General features: G+C 43.9%; 1 protein-coding gene across 2 annotated transcripts in view; it reads right to left on the reverse strand.

Moving 5' to 3' along the window:
* Positions 1-23,792, reverse strand: part of LOXHD1 (lipoxygenase homology PLAT domains 1) — a 1,099,077-nt gene that overhangs the window by 429,682 nt on the left and 645,603 nt on the right. For both annotated transcript variants that reach the window (XM_078674764.1, XM_078674763.1), the window contains 4 exons: positions 21,549-21,703; positions 14,538-14,698; positions 9,825-9,901; positions 2,780-2,976 (listed from right to left, as the gene is read on the reverse strand). In XM_078674764.1, coding sequence (XP_078530890.1) covers positions 2,780-2,976; positions 9,825-9,901; positions 14,538-14,698; positions 21,549-21,703 — 590 coding nt within the window. The remainder of the gene's footprint in view (positions 1-2,779; positions 2,977-9,824; positions 9,902-14,537; positions 14,699-21,548; positions 21,704-23,792) is intronic.

The following is a 23,792-nucleotide window of genomic DNA, read 5'->3' on the forward strand; positions in this document are numbered from 1 at the left end:
TGTAATCCTGAAGGTAAGTATTGTACATAACATACAAGCAAGAATTGTGATATTGAAGGTAAGTATTGTATATAACATACAACAAAGAATTGTGATATTGAAAGTAAGTATTGTACATAACATACAGGCCAGAATTGTGATATTGAAGGTAAGTATTCTGCATAACATACTGCTGGCAGGCAGACCATCAGTATCTTTTTTCCAAATTCCTCCTCTTACTTGTCTTAATCTAGGACACATTTGTCGGGATGTTCAGCATGTACAGTGCTGCTTGTTATGACTACATGACTATGAGCATCTTTACATTTGATAAAGAGGGTGAAGCTAAAACAAAGTGGTCAATTGATTACCTATTGCATGGCAGCAGAGTGATCAAAAGTAATAAGGACATTCAGTCAAGTGTGGTCAGACCCAAGATTAACCTATACAGACAGACTTGGTCTGAGGTCCACAGAGTAATAAATGTGCACATTTTTTCAAAGGTCTGTACAAATTACTGTTCAGGAATTTAATGAATACAGGATCGAAAGTAGCTTCAGTATTTAATTCTTCTTTTACAAAAAAGAAGGGAGAATCCTTATTGATTCAAGTATCTCAATTTTATTTTAGCTTCCACAAAAAAGTGGCCAAGATTAACCCACAGTCGACTATGCAGAAACCATGATTACTTATTTAGCCAAATGCCAGGAGTGGTGAAAATGGCATCACTAATTCCTTGACCCTTGATAAATTCAAACAGTTCCTGCTAACCCCGCGCTAAGTCCCTCAGGGGCAAGAGTAAGGGCAATTAGTAGAAACACCTGAAAGCAAATATTTAAAATCCTTGTTTGATTTCTGCTTATGCAGTTAAGAACTATTGAGTCCGGGGGAGCAACCTAAGTGCCACATCTACCAAAGGACAAGCAAATGGTTGATTGACATCGATGGATTTAAATATGGCTTGCCGTAATGATGATGACCAGTTAGTAATGCTAGCAACATGTCTAGTAATAAATATATGGTTGTTAAACCCAACGAACTAAGCAGTAAACTTGTGCTCCATTGACTGGAGATGTTATGTGGGAATGGCAAGTGATTTGGGGAGGTGATTTTCTTTCTGTGTTTAATAAAAAAAAATAGAAATAAGCATTAGCTTGTGTGCGGTGCTATTAAGAATTATCACAGCCAGTTGAGTTCACCAAAACGTATAATGAGCATAAATACAACCCGTGACTTGCAACTGCTGCCATTACTTCTTCTAGCTGATGTGTTTGGCAATGACAGGTAAACACTGTCCACAGTTTCCAATGGTGGCTGCTGACTTTGGTATCAGGACAACATTCATTCAAGTTATTATTGGTGTTAATTCTTATTAAATGGGGAAAATAGATGGCATTCTGACCAGCTGTTGGTGGTAAGGTGCTTAATGCCAGGCGGTGATGTAACAATTGATGCAGATGTTACTTCTGGATAATATTTGCCCTAAGCGCTGCATCATGTTTTTCCCAGGCCCAGCAGGCATATTTGTGTAATTTTGTTACATTAACAGGCTATTGATTAAGCTCACATGCACCCATTAGCTTTTCTTGACAACAGAACGTATTGAGACTGCAGCCAAACACTAAGCATTGGCGGATGTAAACAGCCAAATATGGATTCCTTCTGAAACTTTCTCTAGCCGGACATATGTCTATAAGAGGACAAATGAGATCCAGAGTGCTGAGAGGTTTACGCCTTCCCATCTGCTGGGTTTAAAGTGGGAGATCTTGAAAAGAGCCATATTGGTGCACCTTAACCAGTGCATAATGACCAGAGTGTGTGTGCTGAAATGGTCATTGTTTTAAGAAATAGCCTGGTTTCACAGAAGGAAAGTCACCATGCTATAAATATACAAGTCAAAGGTCCGCAGGTATGTTGACTGAATAACACAAAGTGCAAGATAGCCTTTAGAGTGAAGACTGAGCTTTCAGGTATAGTACTTTGAGGGAATTATATGTTCAAACCCATTTCAGAAAATATTTTTTACTCTTAAAGGACAAAACAATACCTATCTGAGACAAAAGATGCTAAATTAAGTTGGCTCAATCCTAAACTTTGCTTCTGCTAAATCCACCTTGGTAATTTGGCCTAACAAAGATTTAATCCACAAAATAATGTCCATTGGGTTTTGAGGAGAAAGAGAGAAGGAATATTGTTATCAAGCAATATGGTTTCTTCCCGACTTCACCGGCTTTACTGCAGCGCGTGCCATGTACTGCTTTAGATAAGTCAGCTAAGTGTAAAGGTTATGTTATTGAAGAATAGTGTAAAACAAATTAATTTAAATCAAGTAGAAGTAAATAAAAGAGGTTTGGGGGTCTCCAACCCCTGAAACGATGTACTCTCACACCACGTAGTGGAGGTGATCTAGTGGCCATGCAATAAAATAACGCGCCTTGGACACTGGCGTACCAAGGGGGTCACAAGTCCTAAAGCAATCTAGTGTAATCAGCTCTGCTGCATTGGCATAATGCAATATTATGGTACCCCCAGGCAGAATGGGATGTGAGGCCCCGGAATGTCATATGTATCACATATATTCATTGGCCTTGGGCTGAATGAGATCCCCCAAACGTTTGAGTACCGCTTGAAAGGTTGGGGAGGCCTTGTGCACAATAAGGGCCTATGCATGTCTTTGCTCCACTGGTTTGGATAGGCAGTAAAAAGATGACAATAATTGGGATGTTGATGACTCCTTACACCCAAGGCCCCCAGTGGGGCTGCACTAAGGATAGCTCCAACAAGCACCACAATTCCATACCTTCCCAATGTCCAGAGTGTCCACAGTATACTCGTCCACTCTACCTCTTTCAAAGTTATCACCAAGGTCATTGTCAGACACTAAAAGAAACTGCTTGTTTGTGTCGCCCTTTTCACCATAAAGCTTGACGAAGACTTTAGAATCGGAGCTGGCGCCACTGACATCCCCCGTCTTTATCTGGAATTGGTATCGGATGCCTGTGGAAAGAAAGATGAGATTACTTTGGGGAAATTGAGCAAGTGGTACACTAAAATATCCCTGGGGGCAAACACTGAGCTCAAAGAGACTCTGAACAAACAACCATTGGCAGATCTCACCATCTATTGGCTTTGCCAAATGTTTTATCAATGTCATTTAGCACCCCCAATGTTGTGCAGCACGGCTAAAGAGTAAACAAAATAAAAGGCACCATGAAACTTTGTCCAAGCCTATGAAATGACACGGCGCCTTTTTTTCTTTTTATTTACTAATCTAAGTTGGCTCAGTAAATAAAAATGCACGTTTTTCCCCTTTTTAGGTCGAGACTGGGCAGCGCATGCCGTGCTCTGCTGGGCCTGCTGTATTCGAGTATGGACTTGAAGCTCCGCCCACTCTCCGCCCATATTCTTCACTGGCTTGTGTCATTGTCCTTTGTAAATGCTGGCTTTTAATTCGTTAATAGGCTTGTTAGTCCCTCCTTAGTACCGCCTTGTCTTCATTTGTAAATTCCCATGAAGACTGGCCCCTTTACTTCGGATGTTACACAGTGAGTCTTTTTTAGTCCGTAAGCACCATTTTCTTTAATGAGTTTCTCCTACTGCAGGCACGACATGCTTTCCTACAACATTAAGGGCGCCATGCATGCTTTCACTTTCCAAGCAGCTCAGGACAATGGCGGCCGCTTACTTTAAATTAAATAGGTCTTGCATTTACAAGAGTTTGAGCTATTGGCATTACAAATGAATAATGCCTTTTATTTCTGTGTTAATTATTAAAACAGATAAGTAAAAGGCATTGTCATTTACAATGCCAATATCTTAAACTCTCGCAAATGCAAGATCTATTGCATTGCAAATGCTTGTTTTGATGTGTGCGTGGGGGAAGCAACACTGAGAGCACAGTTAGGGAAGCAAGTAAAAAGGGCTAAAGGCAAAATGGGTGGCAGAAGCAAGACGGAGGGCTGAGGGGTAGAAGCAACACAGAGGGGTCGATTCCGACCCTGGAAAAAGCGCTCCGATTAGCCGTATGGAGCGTTTTTTCCATACGAATCGTACCCTGCAACGTCCCCCGTACGTACGACGAAGTACGATTCGTACCAGGAGCTGGACTCCGTACGAATCGTACAGAGACCGTACGAATGAAATCCCTGTACGAATCACACTCGGAACCCGCTGTACGCGACTTCTGTACGGTTCGCGGCTGGTTTATACGACCCGGCAAGTACGATTCGTGTCGGGAACGCACCGTATGACCCTTTTTTTACAGGAGCTGAAAACAGTCGTAAAAGCAGAGTACCCCTGCAATCATGGGGGGTACGCGCCGTGTACCCAGCGTACATGGGGTACGCACTGTACCCCATGCACGCAGGGTGTACGGCACGTACCCCCCATGATCGCAGGGGTTCGCGCCGTACCCCTGCGATCATGGGGGGTACGCGCCGTACGGTGTGCATGTGTTTGTGCGCTTTTCCGTACGAATCGCACTTACCTGACTTGGACCGTACGATTCGCGTCCTGGTACCCCGGTCTGGATCGTACTCGTCGGGTCGTACGGCGTGTGTACGAGTCGTACGGAGACGGCTCCGGATGCGAATCGTACGGACGGTAATTTTACCGGATCGGAATCGGGCCCAGAGTGTGCAGGTGGGGGAAACAATACAAGGAGGGGAGTAACAACAAGGACGAGAGAGAGGAATTTGGAGCGTGAGGGAGAAAAAGAAGCACAGGGGTTAGTGAGACGAATGAGCTATTGGGGAAGGAAACAACACAAAAGGAAGAAGAACACTAAGGCGACCACAACAAGAAGGGGACAGGGTATAAACACACAGGACAGTGAGGTAAGCATTGCGTATGGCAGAGGAGGGAAAGACCAGTACACAAGGGAGATAGCTGGAAAACACATGCTCTCAAACAAAAAGAAAAAAATGGTGCATCAAAAGTTAGTGGTGGAGGGGCATAAGTAATGCGTCCATGCTCCAAGAGAAGGATAACACAAGATTACTTTAACCATTAAAATGAATCTGCCCATCTGTATATATTTCTAGAAATATGGAGCAAATCTCTTCTGTCAAACAGATCATACGCGCCTGTGGCATTTACAGTTTAACATGTTTTCTATCCTGTTTAAATATGGTTTCTATGTTCATTCTAACCTACCTTGTCCATGCATCTTCCACCCACTGTATATCTTACATGTTCGATTATTATACCCTAACCAGTCGATCAAAGTAGGATAACAAATGAAGACAAACGAAAAATTATAGTAATACGATTTCTATATTCTGAATGTTATAGGATTAAAATGATAAGTGACTATCAAGTAAGTAGCAGAGGGATTCTTAACAAAATTTATCAATGGAAAAGAAAAGGAAAACCTCAACCTACCCCACAAATAAATCCATAATAAAGTTGAGATTATAGTTTAAAATAATTTTAGATCTTCTCTGTAATATATTTGAACAAAGAAAGGTTAAATAACAGCAGTTCTAATACTAAACCTCAAAACATTTACTTTTTGTTTTTTATAAATGCTCAAAGTGGTTTCAAACTTACTCAGGAACGTTTCCTAGTGGGAGGAAATACAGGGAACGGAGAGAAAGGTTCAAATGAAAATACTCTTTTACACTAACTCTGTGGATTGCCCACTAGCAAATACATTGAGGGGAACGATTTGGAAAATAGACATATGTATAAACATATCTGATTTCGTGGAATTGCCCAACGTTAGTAAATCTACAAAATTCGTCGACCTAAACTTGTATTTATTTTTCTCGAGTATAAAATGTGTGATTTTAAAATGCCTCGAAAACCTTAATGAATAGCACGAAAAATATGGAAAATGTAACATTTAATTACATAACTCAGTAAAGGAGTGTGCTCTCTTTGACTTTCACTGATTGGGAGTTGGGTGTTTCGGGCCCGATTCACAAAGTTTAGAAGAATATATCAAAGGTTTACTGCTGTAGTACTCTTTTTTTGTAATGTTACTTGCCTCTGTGAATCAGGCACAAAACAGCTAAAACTGAAATAAACTATCAATACGCGGGTCATAATAATTTACAATTAGTACAAATAGAAAGGACTGTGGCCTCTTTGCACTTTTACTAATGAGGATTTGGGAGCTTCGGGAATAATTCACTAAGACATGTAAGAGTACGTAAATGAGTACCTCTGTAATGTTACTTCCAGGAGTAATAAATGCTGTTGGGAAATTACCTCTATATGTTAAATAACTGTGTGCAAGATTTGATGAATCTTAATTTCTATTATATTTATATGATTGTTGCCCTCTGTAATCCTTTCCCTACCACACATTTTTTAAATCAGTTCCATCAAACACTGGAGAGGGTGGGGTCAGTGGAGGGTCCTAGTATAGTCAAGATCTGTAGTAACTGGATCTAAAACTGGTATTGTATGTCTACTACTACGTCGTTCTTAAGGCTTCCTATTGAAGCGAGGATCACCTTCAAGGTGCTCTGCCTGACTCATAGTGCACTTTCTGGCAATGGTGCAGGTGGGGTCAAGAAATTGCTGGCCCCCTATGTTTCGGGCAGACTCTTACGTTCTTCCTCAAAGAATTTGCTGGTGGTACCTCGCTTTTGTAAGAGCAGATGGGGCGGTAGGGCCTTTTCCTCAATCGCTCCTAAGCTATGGAATACTCTCCCATGCGAAATTAAAGCTCAGCCTTCCGTCCCGCGCTTTCGTAAAGCTTTAAACACCTGGTTGTTTGCAAAGGCGTACTTGTAGTTACTGTTTTATCGCTTTTTGATTTTTTTGTTAGGCGCCTTGATGCCTTCGGGCTAAGTCGCGCGTTTACAAGACTCTTTTCATTTCATTTCATTCATTTCATTTCATGTACTGCATTGAGGGGTCTGGAAGGTCACAGATTGGATCCAATGTTTTTTGTGCTCTAGAGGCCATAGCTGCCTTCAGATAAGCCACCTCTTGAGTCTCTTTTGCCCAAGATACAGAAGAGGCGAGCACTAGCAGGGAACTAGAAGCCATACATTTGTGGCACCATAACTTATGGTAGGAGTATAAACTATGGGCCAACAAGAAATGAACTCTCCCCCGCGACCCCTTGTGACTGCGTGATGTCACTTCTGGTCACCAGTCTTCTGCAAGGTTCTCTACTTATGCTTTTTTAATTTACTCAGCATCAAGGGGCTGTGTGATGTCATGTCTAGTGATGTCACCAGGATGCTGAAAGATTCTGTACTTATGCTTTTTTTTATTTACTCAGGGTCAAGGGCTGTGTGAGGTCACTTCTGGTGTTAGCACTAGGTTTCTGCAAGGTTCTGTACTTTTGCTTTTTTGTATTTACTTTACTCAGGGTCAAGGGCTGTATGATGCCACTTCTGGTGATGTCAACAGGGACAAAAGTCATGTAAGGATTTGTTTGTGATTCTATCTGAGGGTCAAAGAGGACATAACAGGAGTTTCACTAAAACTCAGGTGAGATATCACCAGCAATAACAGGTAAAGGTAGGTGCAAACAAGGGCTGGGTGGATCTCATAGAGTTTCACTCTTCAGAATTCCGTGGAGTTACATATAAACTCAGCCAGATTCTGTGGAGTTCCGCCAACGGGAAGAAATTATGCATGTTGCGCTGCTCGTGCTGCAATTTAGCACAAGTGTTCAGCCATTCGAGTTGATTTTGCTGCATCTTGAGTAGAGAATCTACCCGAGCTCCCGCACACCTTCTAGAAAAGCAGTCCTCTGACCGCAACCGCTCGCATTAGAAAATCAAAGTAAGGGATGCCAAATCTTGCACGCACGCACCAGCTCACAATTTTGAATCCTTGCAGGAAAAGAAATCCTCCACGCGGTGAGTGGAGGAATCTGGCCGGAACTCTGCATTACAAGAGTATGCAGAGTTGCCAAATTCCACAGGAAGAAAGCAGCATTCTGCTCACCCCAGTGCAAACACTGGCGATTGGAGGGGCAACAGATTCTTACAGACATGCAAGGAGAAACCTTCATATTATTACATGTGCAGGCATTGTAGGTAGGTTATTGGCTAGTAACAGGATGGCTTTGCCATCTATACTACTATAATAAAGTAAGAACTTTCAGGCTTTGAGGCGGGTAAACTCGGGAACCATGGCGCCAATCTACACACCCGATACACCATTGAAATCGTCAGGGTGTGTAGATGGTTATAGACTATATAAATCTAAAAAATAAACGTTATTTAAAACATTTATATTAAAAACAAAAGTAGTCCCTCCAAAGTAGCACCGGCCGCGACGTGCGTGCTCACGTCAGGAGCACAGGGAGGAGCGGCTTCCTAGGAGCGGCGGACATGGTGCGGGGGAGGAGCGGTGACGTGAGGAGCTGCGGACAGGCCAGCGGCGGTGCGAGCAGCGGAGAGGCGGACATGGCGCGGGGGAGGAGTGGCGGCGGACAGGCGGTGAGGAGCAGAGCGGCCAGGAGCGGTGAACTGAGGAGCGGCGGATGAGGTAAGGCTCCCGGGACAATGTCGGGGCAGGCGGGTGTTGGGCGAAGTGGGGGACGGGGAGTTAATGTCGGGGCAGGCGGGCGTCGGGCCAGGCGGGGGACGGGGAGTTACAACACAGAGTGGCCAGGAGCGGTAAACTGAGGAACGGCGGATGAGGTAAGGCTCCGGGGACAATGTCGGGGCAGGCGGGTGTCGGGCCAGGCGGGGGACGGGGAGTTAATGTCAGGGCAGGCGGGTGTCGGGCCAGGCGGGGGACGGGGAGTTACAACATAACAGACTACAAGGCAGGCGGGGTCGGGGCAGGCGGGGGACGGGGAAGGCGGGGGCACGGGCTGCTGGGCAATGTTGGGGGAGGGGAAGCCTGAATGCTCCCGGACAAGGTCGGGACGGGCTGCTAGTTAGTATATAAACCAAGGGCCAGATGAACGACCATAACAATTTGCGACTCGCAAATTGCGCCGGATTGCAAGTCACAATTTGCGAGTCGCAAAATACCATGTACAACATCATCTGAGACACTGTTTACGATTCCCAATGGGTCGTAAATTGCATGCCTCATCAATATTCATGAGGCACTCAAAATTTGGACCCCATTGGGAATGGCTGGCCCTCCCAGGGATGGTGGCCTGCTGGGCTAAGCAGACCTCCGTGTATGGGACTGCTTTTAAATAAAGCAGTTTTTTTTAAAAATGCAGCCCTTTTACCTTAAATGAAAACGGGATGCATTTAAAAAAAGAAAAATGAAAAGTTTTCGTTTCATATTTTTAAGAGCCGGTAGTGGCACCTGGGACAACTGCCTGCCCCTAAAAATATTTTCCCCTGCATTCACAAAGGGGAAGGGGTCCCCAGGGGACCCCTTCCCCTTTGCGAGTGCTTTACCACCCTTCTAAGAAGGGTGGTGAACTGCGACTGGTATGTGACTGCGGTCGCAAAAAAGTCTTACATAGGGCTCAGACTAGCTTTTAGGAAAGGACGCCCTTGGAACGCCCCTTCCTAATAGCGAGTCACTAATCCTATTTAGCGAGTCACAAAAAGATTGCGACTCGCTAAATAGGATAAGTACAAACTTCAAGAAACCTTTGTGACCTGACATCTATGCATTGAACAGTGGCGTAGGTAGACCTTTTGCCGCCCATGGCGGACCCTGCGTTTGCCGCCCCACGGCGGCACATTTAAGAGCGGGGGGTTCAGGTACTGGTGATTCCTACGTTTGCCGCCCCGTGACAGCCGCAGGTAAGGGGGGGTAAGGAGGCCGCTGCCCCCAAATCTTGTGCCGCCCGGGGCGAACCGCACCCCCCTTTGCTACGCCACTGGCGTTGAACTTTCAACGTGCTGCTTTTCAAACTGACAAAATTAGAAAGTCACAGAACTGAATAAAAAGCTTACTTTTCAGCATTGGTGAATCCCCTGCTGGAACCAGCTCACGAACGATGTGACCGTCGTCTTCGTTCCTGTCAAACCACCTACGGTACGAATGGATAAACAATTAGCATTTGCCTTGTCTGTGACACACAAATCAACTTGCTTTTGTACTTGCCCAAATGTCACCCTTATGTGCATACTACTTTCACAGAATTTAGTTTTTCTGTTTTTGTTTATATGTGGGCAAATATTTTGACTGAATCCTCTCCCTTTCTTACCATTAAAAGTTATTTACTCCATACAAGGAGTAAATCTGCAACTGATCCAGCATGGAAAAATGCCTGAAAAGTTTGTAGGTACTTATAAAGTTGGGAATTGTGCAACTGTTCTCGTTCTGCAAAGCCTATTACCCAACAATTAGAAGATGCAGTCAATTTACTCCTACACTTCAGATTCTGCAAATCAGCAGCAGGACTTTGGGTTAAATGTACATAGCACTTGTTGCAAAATACTGGTCACAATTTGCAACCAGTATTTTTGCGAACAGTGTGGTAAATGTGCAAACCGACCTATATCCTAATAGGTCGGGACAACTTCTTTTTTTTGGTTTCAGATGGCATTTATTGTTGAACAACAATACAAGATAATTTCATAATACACTTTTTCTTAAACATGAAAAACACATCACTGTAGGTAGCTACATATATGCAATAAGCCATTAGCATCAAGGGAGTTCCACCTGTTCCAACCCTATTCATGCAGCACTTATCGCAAAGGGGCGTCCAATGGGTGTTGCAGTGGGCGTTCTGCAGCAACAACCATTGCTTTTTGACGCTGCCCCATATTTACAAAGTATGGAGATGCGTCAAAAATACCCTCAGGGAATACCTGGTCTTAAGCAGGTGATTTGAGGAGAAATGTTCTATTTCCCCTCATATTTTGCTCTTTCCACATGTGCTGCACTCTGCAGCACACATAGAGCAAATCGCCTGTAAATCGTGTTTTTATTTGTAGGAAGGTGTGCCTTCCGGCACATAAACAATTAGCCCTGCAGCGCAGGCACCCTAGCAAAATTGCACTAGGGTACCTGTGCTGGCATTAGGCAGCATTTTTAGTGTCATCGCTAGGATTAAAGCTGGGGTGCACCACATTCTTATGAATACGGCGCATCCCTGCGTTTTGAAACTGTTGGAGCACGGCGTTACCAATTTTGGCCTATCACAGGGCTCCACCAGTTTCTCGTAAATATGCCCTTAAATGTGTAGTCAAGCGAGACATGTGCTGAGTTGTATAATTTCAGTGCTCTGATATATCCCCTTTCAACGTACTCTGTATGACAACACTTGGGGCAGTGTTTTTTTGGAAATTCAGGGTGGTTATAAAGTAGTACCGCACTGTCAGGTCTACATATTTATTAACCTCTGACTATAGTTTGAAAGCTTTTTCATTTGAAAAAGAAGATACCTATTTAATAATATTGTGTGATTTTTAGAAGAAATCTTTCACATTTTAATATATATCTCTTTAAAACCCAACAGATTAAGGGTCTCTAACCAACACCTCGACTGACCATTCCACACAGAGCAGTAGCAAGGAACATACCCCCTGAGCAAGCCATTTGTCAAATTCTTCACATTCACAGATGTAGACTTACTCATCTTTGTTGTAGATCAATCTAAGGTAGGTTTGTTGAACTTTAAAATTGCACCAGAGGTTGTTGACTTTATTCAACAATATTTTTACCGGCGCTGATCTGGAGATTCATCTTATAAATACAGCTGCGCGTTTCCAAAAACGCGTATCATACACTGTCATTTTGGCAGTGCAGTGAGTTGAGTTCCACCTGTGGAGATCTGTGTCTAAACTGTAAGTCACTGTTTCAAATTCCACCCACCCCAACTCAGAGGTTCATCCGCCCGTAGTCGATAAAGTGAGCAAAATTCGTCTAGGTAATAGTGACATATATCATTTATCTTCAGAATGACAAAGTCAGTTGTGAACTTTCTTTGAACTTTGACTTTTTCCAACTGTAAAAGACAGAGACCTTTCAAATTTTGTTTTTTGTGTTCGGATCATAGTTTAACATTCATTTGTGAAAGTATTATTCTTAAGAGTTTTGAGAATTCAAATTCTATGCATCATTTTTAATGTCACTACTTTTAACAATATAAAAATCGTATTTTCTCTTAATTAGTAACACTCTTTTTCTAATGAAAACCATTTTTACTTGTTTTAAACATTTTTAAATGTTTGTGCTTTTTCAGTGAATCCAAGATAAGTTTATATACTGTGTCCTAAACAATCTTTCAGCCCTAAACTCATAAGTTAGAGTTTTGGTGTAAATATACATTACTCCAAAAATCTAGTCACTTTAAATTGCCGCTATACCATTCACTGTAAGGTCAAACTCAGAGCAGGGTGAAAGTGAAATGGATAATTGGAGTAATATTCCTTTACTCCACAACTATAAATCAACACTTTGGTGTAAGTAACAGTTGTTTAGGAATTTTCAAAAAAAATATAACTCAAAATGTTGGAAAATAAAATTAAAATGAATATTTGCAATAATTTCAACCCAAATTAAAGCATTAACCTAAATACTTCGAAAGCCACCTACAGAGTCAAGAAAGATCGGGTACACAAGGGTGGGGAGGAAGGAGGCACTTTATTGCTGCTTTTGAGTTTTCCTATTGGTGGCCGTGAGAAGATTCCTGAAGAGGAGAGTTTTACCTTCCTTCCAGGTGTAACTGAGTGATACAAAAGCCTGGTATAGGTGGGATGTAGTTCAAGGTACTCAATTGGTAAAAAGTGTAGTTTTAAATTCTCATGTGTCTTTGTGATGTAGGTCGGTTTGAAGTTACCCATTCCTAGTGGGGTCGCAATTTGACCTACCTCATGAATATTAGTGAGGCAGCCATTACAGGGATGGTGGCCTGCAGAGGTAAGCAGACTACATTCTCTGTAACTGCTTTTAAAGAAAGCATTTTCTTTTAGATGTGACTCCGGAAAACGGGTTGCGTTAAAAAAATGAAAGGCATAAGTTTCATATTTTTTAGAGCATGCAGTGGTCCCTTCCCATTTGAGAATGGCTAACCACCTACTTTGAGGAGGTGGTACAAGGTTGATATTTTGCGACTGGAATTTGGTTGCAAAACAATACATTCCAATGGAAGAGATGCCCTAACACACACCTCCCAAATACCGATTCGGACTTTGGTCACAAACAAAAATTATGATTCAGTAACAAGTTACTGATTTGCAATTTGTGGTTTGTACATATAGAAAAGCCCTCTTGCAGTTGCAGATGAACGGATTCTGTGAATCAGACCTTTTGCAACCACAAAAAGGTTACGTAAATATAGCCCAATTTATCAGAGTAAATATCGCTATTTGCCCAACTAAATTAGACAACGGTGCACAAATATGTTTGCGACTGAGGTCTATATGTCTGTCGGAATCCACCAGCTTTTTCTCCTTACCAAAGAGATTTTAGATATTTCTGCAGTGTTTTATTTGACAGTGTTCATATCAGACTTTTAGTAAGCAGCTCCAAACCTCCTATATTAACTGGGCACATACAAGCTAAAACACTGTTGGTCGTCTATCACCGATAAGCAGAATATATTTGTATTTTTTTATTTATAGTTATAAACTGTATGTTAACCCCTTCTGTCCCTAAGTGAGAATAATCCTGTGTGCTCCTGTTGGACGCTTTTCATGCAGACATATGTGCTCAATAGTGAGCTACACTCAAAACATACCTAAATTATTTTTATTGTGGTGGTTAATGGGTGACATTAGCTGTGACGCAGCAAAGCTAGTCCTCCATTGATATACCGCCCTTCTGCATCGGGACCAAAGATCTTGCCCTGAGACCTGAGATAGGTTTGAAAGGTTACTTGTGTGGGTGGCGCAACCAGTTGCAGGCCCACTAGTAGCAATTATATTACAGGCCCTGGGTATATGGTATACCAATTTACAAGGGACCTATATGTAAAATTAATTTGCCAATCATGTATACACCAACATCACCATGTTTAGGGTAGAAGCACATGCACTTTAGCATTGGTCAGCATTGGTAAAGTGCTCAGAGTCCTAAAGCCAACAAAAAGAAGGTCAGAAAAATAGGAGGAAGAATTACCTACATACGTGCTAATCATGTTTCAGACCACATTCCTTCTCCAGGATCACTCTTGCTTTCCTGTGCCTATTGCTTTTAGATGACATATACATGCCATTGTTAATTCAGGTGAAGGCCTTCATTCTAAATTGGGTGCTTATCTCAATTCCAGGCAAAGATTATAACCGGGACACAAATTGTGCAAACAAGGTGGTTTTACCTCAATGATTTTTCCAAAGTAAAACTCAGCCCAATTTGTGCAGGCAGCGAACACATCAAGTTTTCCCAACTCGGAATGGAGAATAACACATGCTGTTGGCAGGTTATCTCCCATCCTAACGTTCAGAAAGTGCCGTATGATACCAAACTGTGCACATGGTAAATGTGGGACCCTGTGGTATCAGAGTCAGAGATTTTTCCCAGTGGTAATCTGCGTTAATTTGCCTTCAACTAATAAAAACATACTTTTTGAATTGCTATTTTTTTTTTAGAATGAACATATCCTGATTGGGGTGAGTTGGTAATGATAACCTCTCTGATAGTGAGTAGGCAAATATCAACATTTCTGTAAATGTGGTACCCTTTTGGATCAAACAACATTTAAGAGGTACTTTTACCTGTCACATGGGAATTCCACCGCCTGGGTTTCTGGTTGTCCATCTTCCCGAACTACCACCTTGCTAAGATACCAGCCACAGCCTCCACCTTTTCCGTCATGCCCAATTCTCACCCTCCTCACCTGCTTCAGACTGACAGCTTCAATGATAAATTCATCCACCTTTGGAGAGAAAAAAAGAATAGAGAAGTATAAAGAGCTTCAGTTTCAACATTCCCTCTCTAAAGTGGTAGGCTGCCCTGTGGATACATTTATTACAGTTTACTAGTATATATTTACATCTTGTTTCATGTTTGCCCTCACCATATATATTTTTTTTACTACTGCATTTTGCATAATTGGACGAAGGGCTGTTGAACAAGTTGCTTACCTTTGTTAACGCTCTTGGCAGTAAAGACTCTGTCTATTTGCAGATTCCTCACCTTGCAAAGATTCCCTAGGTGTCAGACTGGAACTGGTAACTTTTCCATAGTATGTCTGTATGTCGGAAGGGGGCACTGTGTGGCCCTGAATTAATGCTGTTATGCCGCGAAAGTGACGTGTGGGTTCGTTATGCGCACCACTCCTGCGTGTTGACATCAGTTGCTTTTGAGACTGTCTGCATTCCCAGAAGTGGATCCCCAAAAGCAAACTGATAGACTAGTGTGCTAGACTTGGGATTTTATTGATCGGTCAAGTCCAATTACAGAATTTGAAGGATGGGACAGTCGGTGAGGAATCTGTGACTAGAAAGAGTCTCTACCAGAAAAAGTGTTAACGAAGGTAAGTAACTTGTTCTTCTGATGTAGACTTCTAGCTGCAGGTTCCTCATCTTTTGAATAGATACCGAAGCAATAACTAATTAGAGGTGAACTGTGAATGTACTCAAACTAGAAAATCACACAGGGTAGAGCGAGCAATGTGTCCTTCTCTGCAGACTTGGCTGTCCAAGCAATAGTACTTTGTGAACTTATGGAGGGACCCACGTGGCAGCCTGGCATATGTCTACGAATAGGGACTCCGGGTGCTAGTGCAGTAGTAGCAGCTTTGGCCCTGGTGGAATAAGTGTGCAGTCCTTCCAGTGCCTTCTTTTGGGCCACTACATAGCAGACTTTAAAGTAAAGCACGATCCAGAGCGAGATGGCATGCCACTGTACAGCCTTGTTGCTTTTCACCCCTACGAACCTCACAAAAAGCTGATCGTCCACCCTGTGGTCTTTAGTACAATCGCTGAAAAAACAGCACTCTTCTAGGCATCCAAGTAATGGAGTCTTTACTCTACCTTAGAGGGGCGAGGCAGAGCACAGAACACCGGCAGGATGATGGTTTGTCTGACGTCGAACGGCATCACAACTTTCGGTAGAAAGGATGCCCATTTTCACAGAACTAGCTTAACGGGAAGAAGGTGGTTTATGGTGAATGAACACACAAAGCCTGAAGCTCACTCACATGCTGCGCTGAGGTGATGGCAAGCAGGAACAACGTTTTTATGTTGAGGAGATGTAGAGAACAGTTGTGGAGCAGCTTGAATGGAGTACACATCAAATAAGTAAGGGCGAGATTGAGGTCCCATTGGGGCATCACAAAACAAGAAGGGGGAAACAGATGCTGCAACCTTGCCAAAAACCTCATAACCTGTGATTTAAACAAGGAATGTTGTTTGGTCAATCGCAGGAAGGCACAAAGGGCTATAAGATAATCTTTAACTGTGTCCAAAGCAAGGTCTTGTTTGGTGAGGGACAGAACAAATAACAGACAATTGGACTTGGGGTTGGTCTATTGGACATGCGCCGCCTCAAACCACAAACATTTCCCTGCAACAGGAATTACCAAGATGAAATCAACTACCTACGCAGGGAGATGAAAGGCATTTGTTGGGTGCAGCTCAGTCACCATGCATGAAGGTAGAGATTGTGAAGGCCAGTGTGGAAAACCCGGTCTTTCTGCTGCAACAGCCGATCCTCCTGGTGAGGCAGCCTGATCAGAGAGCACATGCTCAAGCCAGAAGTTCTGGGTACCATACTCTCCATGCCCAGTCTTGAGCCACTAGGATGACTGGGGACTGGGTTGGTTTTGATCTTCTTCAGAACGTAGGGCAGGAGTGGAAGCAGCGGAAAGGCATACAGGAGTCCTGAGTCTCACTCTGAGTAAGAGATGCCATGGAAACTCCAATGAGCAGAAGTGCTGAAATTGCGTGTTCTCGGTGTTGGTGAATGAATCAAGCCAAGGCTCTCCCCATTCAAGGAAGAGACCTTGCACCACCTCCACGGGTAAACAGCACTTGTGATTCGCTAGGTGCTGATGGTTGAGTTTGTCAGCCCTGGCATTCAATGAGCCTGCCAGGTGGTTACAATCGGATGTATGACGTTACAACGCATACCATTACAACGCCTACCTTTACATCGTAAGTTTTACAACGCATACCATTACAACGCATAATGCTTTTGGGCGCTGGATAGTGAATAGTTTAATTTACTATTCCAACTCCAGCCCCCGTGGATAGTAGGGAAGGTGTTGGATAGTACATTAAACCTATTCCCTATCCTAGAGTGTCCCCCAGCGCTATGCGTTGTAATAGTTTGCGTTGTAAAAGTTTCGTTGTAATGGTAGTTCGTTGTAAAAGTTTCGTTGTAAAGGTTGTTCACCGTTACAATCACCACAAGGATCCATCACAAATGTCACCTCTGGGTTGGGAAGGGAATGGGGTCTGCTGTTGACCCAATTGGGGTCCAGTAACTACTACTGCAGATCATTCGCAGTCTCCTACAAAACCGAAGTTGTTTGGAGAAGTTGCCTTGATGTTGAGCCCACCGTGACTTCAGATACCACTGCAGAGTTTTTATATTCCACCTGGCGTCTTAACCAGCTGGAATTGAAACAGGAGGTCATGAGTCCCAGGAGCCTCAGAGTCAACCTCACTAAAATCCAGAACCCAGGCTGAAAAATCGGGGTCATATCATGACGGTCCTGGACGCTCTTTCACAGGAGAAAGGCCCAAAACAGAACAGTGCCCAGATTGGCTCCGATGGGGGGAGCATCTGAGAAGGAATCAGATGTGACTTCTGCACATTGATAGTGAACCCCAAAGATGACAGGACGTCCGCCATAGTCTGGAGGTGGTTGACATCTACCTGGGATAATTCTGTCGTCAACAGCCAGTAAACAAATGGCCCCTCCGAGCTTCGAAGATGTGCTGTCACCACTGTCATTACTTTGCTAATGGATCGCTGGTGAGACCAAAGGGGAGCACAGTGAACAGAAAATGCTTCTGTCCCACCACGAACCACAGATAGCACTGATGAAATGAAATGAAATGAAATGAAACTGATGGGCTGGCAGGATGGGTATGTAAGGATAGGCATCCTGCAGGTCCAAGGCCACCATCCGTTCTCGAGGGTGGAGGGCAGAAAAGACCTGGCAGAGGGTGAGAATTTTGAATTCCTTCTTTCAATGTTGAGAGGAGACAGATCTAGAATAGGTTGAAGACCTCTGTCTTTCTTGGGCACCAGAAAGTAGCAAGGATAACAACCACATGCTTCTTCTGCCACAAGGCACATTCCTGACAGACCCTTTGGCCAAAAGGGTGCACACTTGCTGCTGCAAAATGGAAAGCTGGTCCTCCGTCAGTCGCTGGCTGGGCGGTTTAAAGTTCAGTGGGGATGAAAGAAAGGGTAAAGCATAACCTTTGTAGACAATCTGCAGGAACCACCTGTTCAATGTGATTGCTTGCCACCTAGATAGAATCAATGGATCAATGGATTCTGCCTCCTACTATGTGGCTGTGACCATCTAAGGATATACTAAAGATATCTGACAGGTGCGGCTTGAGGGTGGTGGACTGGGTGGCATGCTGACCTTGTCCTCAGGGGCACAGGGCATCTCAGGCTCTACTGTAAAACTGATGGGTTCCCTGCTGGGGCAGAACTAACTGGCAGTAAGGGATGCCTCGGCCCAAGGCACGAAAGGGACAGTAGAATTGCTGCGGCTGGTGAGGCTGGGAAGAAAGCCAAGTAGGCAAGCAGTGGCCCTACTCTCTCGGAAGCGTTCATAGGCAGCCTTGTTCCCAGACATGCGATTCCGGTTGAATGGCATGTCCATCAAGGAAGACTGGACATCACCCAAGAACCCAGTCAATGGCATCTACACATGTCAAAAAATGGCAATGCTGGGGCCTATAGATCACCCAACGGATAGGTGGTGTCCACGCCACAATGAATTGTGACTGCGGCTGCATCATATCCATCTTGGATCACCTGCAAAAGGACAGTGTGAAAGTATCCGGTACACCCGGGAGGGCTTGTGCCAATAAGTCACAAAGAGCATGAGTCTAATGTCCCAACGTACATGAGGCAGTGATCGATTGCAGGGCCAAACAGGCTGATGAGAAGAGGCATTTACCAAAGATCTCTATTTGTTTTGATTCTCTGTCAGAGGGAGTGTTAGGAAATTGCTGGGGTTGGTCTGGCTGGTGGAGGCCTGCACCATGTTGCTCTCTGGAAAAGGGTGCTGTGATATAAAGGCTGGGTCGACTGGAGCAGGGTGGTGGTGCCTGGCAATCTGCCTGATACCTGGAAGGCCAGTACAAGGCTTGACTAAAGCCCCTAGGAAGGGATTAATCAGGGCCTCTTGAAAGGGAAGAGGGGATCAGAGGTAGTCTGGCCAGGTTGCAGGACCTCAGTCAGCACGGTTTGTTTTCACCTCCATGGTGGGAAGCTGGAGGTCAGGGATTTCTGCTGCCTTACGCATAACCATAGCATAAGAGGCAGATTCATACGTGGCAGGGCAAGGGGAAAAGTAATCTCCTGCTATTCCTCATACCAATTGACCTCGGCATAGGGCTGAGAGAATTCACCACCTGGTCATAGTCATTGTCAGAATCCGTGCTGATGCCTGGGGAATATTCAAAAGGTGAGGAATCTGCAGCTAGAAGTCTCTATGAGAAAGTAGCACTAAAGTGCAAGATACCACAATTTACCTAGTTAATTTTAGTTCCTTGGTGCATTGTGTGGAGGAGCAGAATAGGAACAGGACTAAATGTTCTGTGACTGGATGAACACTGAAGAGGGCAGTGCTATCAATTTCACTCTTAGAATCTGTAAAGACGGGAAGTCTCCACCCACTCCCTTCACGACAAGAATCTATTCTACCCGAGTCATATAGACTTTAGATTACATCGTATATGCATAGCTCTGACACTAACTAGAATTAGGAACATTTGCTTTCGTGGAAGAACAAAATGCATCTCATTCAAATGTTTGCATTTTTGACTATAATGAATTTCTTCCTGGGAAACTTTATTTCCCCGCCTTTTTGGCTCAGAACATTCACATTTTCTTGGAAATTCTGGAGTTCGAGCTGAAACACTGACAGAAGGATTAGGACGTCTATATATGTCAAAAAAGGCCTGATTTTTTTCCCAATCAGTCGTTTTGTCTAAATAGCAGCAGTTTACTTTTAGACATAAAAGAGTGTCAAACACCTCTTGTATTACCACTGTAGAGATTGCTCAGGCCTTCTTGTCAGAGTAAGAGTCTGCTAAGCCGGACTGTGGTTAGTGGTTAGGTAGCCGGTTTGTTTATTAGATTAAAAATGTTGTACTCTTTCCCCACAGCATGTGAAGTGATAGGTTAGAGAAGGGACCTCCAGTGTGCTCAAGAGAAAAAAGTCATTTTTCTACTTTATGACAGATTCAATAATTTCAATAATTCAATCATTTCCATCCACACACCCCAGGCGACAGTTTGCTCTTACTCTTGGCATTCATTTGATCATTTATGTTGGATCATTTGATATATTTCTTTAAAGACGAAATAAAGGAAAACATTTTACTTACATTTACTTTCATGCATGCATAAATTCGTAGACATTTACAAATAAAACCTTATATGACAGCCATAAAAAATTATTACGAATATTTTTGGGAAGAAACAAATGGGCAAAATCTATACTCAGGTCTAAAATAAGAACTATATGGAAACATAAATAATGAAAACACATAGGGCCTTATGAGTTTGGTGGTGCAGGAGCAGCACCGCCCTGCTCCCACACCGCCAAACCTATGTAAGAACCGCCTTGAGACCCTCACGGGTATGTAGCGCGCTTTATAAATGCCTGATTGATTGATTGATTGAACCGCCCGCATGATCAGGAGTTTTCTCTTGCTTGACAGGCTTTTTTTTGGTTTTCCCATGGCAGTGTCTATGAAATAGGCACTGCAATGGGAATGTCAAAGGCAGTACCAGCACGGCATGGACTGCTGCAGTCCATGCCATGCAGGTACTGGTGTGCATGCACACAGGGGGACACATGTTGTGCCCCCCTGCGTGCATCCACATGGCGTGAGGCACCAGGGGGCCCTAGAGGACCTCCTTTGTTTCCTCACGGTCACACTTTTCATTGCGGTTGCACCACCATGAAAAGGATGTATGACGGTACAACGCGTACTGTCACAACGCATCCCTTTACCACGCATCCCTTACAACGCAAGTCGTTACCACGACTTGCGTTGGGGGGCGCGGATTTCGAATAGTATAATTTACTATTCTAACACCAGTCCCCGTGGACCCTAGGGAAGGTGTTTGGATAGTAAATGTACTATTTTTAATCCTTTAGCGCCCTCCAGCGCAAGTCGTGGTAACGACTTGCGTTGTAAGGGATGCGTGCTAAAGGTACCGCGTTGTAAAAACTTCGTGGTAAACGATGTTTACCCATGAAAAGTGTGGTGGTAAGGAAACTCGTAATGTGCTTGGCGGGGCTGCAGCAGCCCCACCATGCATATTGCGGCCTCAAGATTGCCGCACGACCACCAGGGACTGGCTATTCCCTGGCGGTTGCAGCAGATGCAGTAGTCCCAGGGCAACCCAACCGCCCTAGTCATAATAGGGCGGTTGGGAGACCGAGACCCATATTAAAGGCCTCAGCCATTGCTATGCCAGGAAATTATTTTTCTAAAATGTAAACATAGAGAAATCCTGCAAAACAATAATTTTTTTAGACAGATAAAAGTGGTGACATATAACATTTGCCCACTTACATTTCCCTTTTCAAATTTATTCATGTTGTTCTTGCAGTCAATCAGGTGCCGCTCCCCGGTGTCGCCCTTGTCTCCAAAGAGGCAGATGAAGACGTTGGCGTCAGTTCCGCCTCCGCTGATGCTGCCAGTGTGGACAGTTATGCGGTACTTTACCACTAACAAGGAAGCAATCACAAATCTCAGCATAGAAAGTACTCTCTCAGAAACATAAGTACACTTCCAGGGATCAGAGAAGTACAAAAGCAGCAAAGAGTACTCTTAGGGTGACAACAGAAAATCCTCCTTTTGGGGAAGTGTTGAATCCTCCATTTTCAGAATTCTATACCAGTTGCAAGTCTTCCTACAGAAATACCTGTGCCTGACTACTGCTGTGTTTGAGGCAATCCTACTAGAGGATTCTCCACCTGGACTATTTACTATTGGAATTACATGGACGACTGCATGTTACCAGTCAACTCTGTGCCAGACTCTTCATGTCAAAACAAATACATAGTAATTACAACAATAAACAAAGAGGATCAGAAATAGATGCACTGCCACAACATACAAAGGCCCTGACTAAGAGTAGAGTAAGTTCACCCAGAGCGAAAACTCTGGGTGGAATTCCACCACCTGCAATCATGGGACCACAAACTCCAGTCCTGATAGTTCTCGACTCGGAGACTTTTTTCCTGCTGAAGGGACAAGGGAAGTGGGCATCAACACAGCTCAGCTTTTGTCTGACCCCTGTAACAGTTAAGGGGGAGAAGACTAAAGGCTGTCTTGATCTCCTCCAAACGCCCACCGGCCATATCCCAGACACTTCCCATCTGCTCACAGTAGCGGCCGGTGTGTGGATGGAGTGGAGAGGTGGGTTCGGGGGGGGGGGACGGTGGATGGATGAAACATATTTAAAACATTACAAAATACTTATCTGCCTCACTGCATCGCACCCCCTCTCTTCTGCAGGCACAGGCTCCCAGATTGCATTGCGGCCAATCCTGATACTGCTTTCATGTTGCTGAAAGCTGCATCAGGATTGGCCTGAGCGCTGAGTATTTGCGCTCCCAGTTGCACTGGCACAGGCCTGCTCTCTCTAACCTGGTTATGCTGCTGGGGTTGGAGAGAGCTTCAGTGCAAATGACAGTTTGGCCACCCTGAGACGGCCGGCCAGACCGTCATGCGCACTGCACTGCAGTGCAAAACACTCCACCAGCCTGTCAGCCCCCTGGTCCCGCCCCCATTGCTCCAGAGCAAAAATAAAATGATAATAAACATGGGTTTATTCTTGTTTTCATTTTCTTTTTTTTTGTCAGCTGGTAAGTGGGGGAACGCTCCTCAGCCATAGTGGAGGAGCCGCTACCGCCTGAATATTGAAGTCAGAAAATGACTGCAATTTCCTCCCTGGAATCAGGGAAAACCACACAGCAAAGACCCCAGTATCAATGGATCTGTGCAGTTATTCCCCATTTCTGAGAGACATCTCAATATCCCCCGTTTTCAATGTAAGGATACCAGCTGGAATTGGGAATTCCAGCCCTCGCGCATCTCTCCACTAAATACAGACATAATAGTAATTAGGCTCATAGTAGCTAAACTGTCAGACCGTTCCTTCATAAGCAAGTGATACAACTGCAATCTTAACCAAAAACTAAACAGCATTAAAACTGAGGATGCAGTTTAGCCATATTGAATCTTCTTGACTTTTGGGATATTTCCTTTTAAATCTTCTTCTTTGGACATGAGGTTAGGTCCAATATACTATTCCGAAGCACTTTGTTTAAAAGAAGTGTTTTAATCAGGTATGTTTACAATTTCACTCAATTGGAAGTAACCCACTTCTCTCCTGTCACAGGGGCCTGTTGCTATGCCCTGCCTCCATCTGACTCCCATAGAATCCTGCAAGACCCTTGTCCTTCACAGCTAAGCCCTGGCTCCCCATCCCATCTTAGGGTATCGCGAGTGTGAATTGACCAACCGTAGGAAATAAAATGCTCACACAGCAGTGGTTGGCAGTTGCTTTAGTGGTAGCATGGCCTTTGAAATTAAATGGAAACTCTTGGAGAGCACACTGTATGGAGACCGTCTTTGGGAGCGTTCCCACTCTCCAGAGAGAAGGCACAAGAAATGTAGGCCACCTGCGAAAGCTTGGCTCCATCTTTAATTTCTTTCTCGTCTTTTGGTTATAATTATTGTCAAGAAGCCCTCTAGCACACAATGCTCTCTGGACCTTGGTCATAAATCGAACAGCACCACTGACAATAG

The sequence above is a fragment of the Lissotriton helveticus genome, chromosome 2_1 (assembly GCF_964261635.1).
Source record: "Lissotriton helveticus chromosome 2_1, aLisHel1.1, whole genome shotgun sequence".
Lineage (NCBI taxonomy): Eukaryota > Metazoa > Chordata > Amphibia > Caudata > Salamandridae > Lissotriton > Lissotriton helveticus.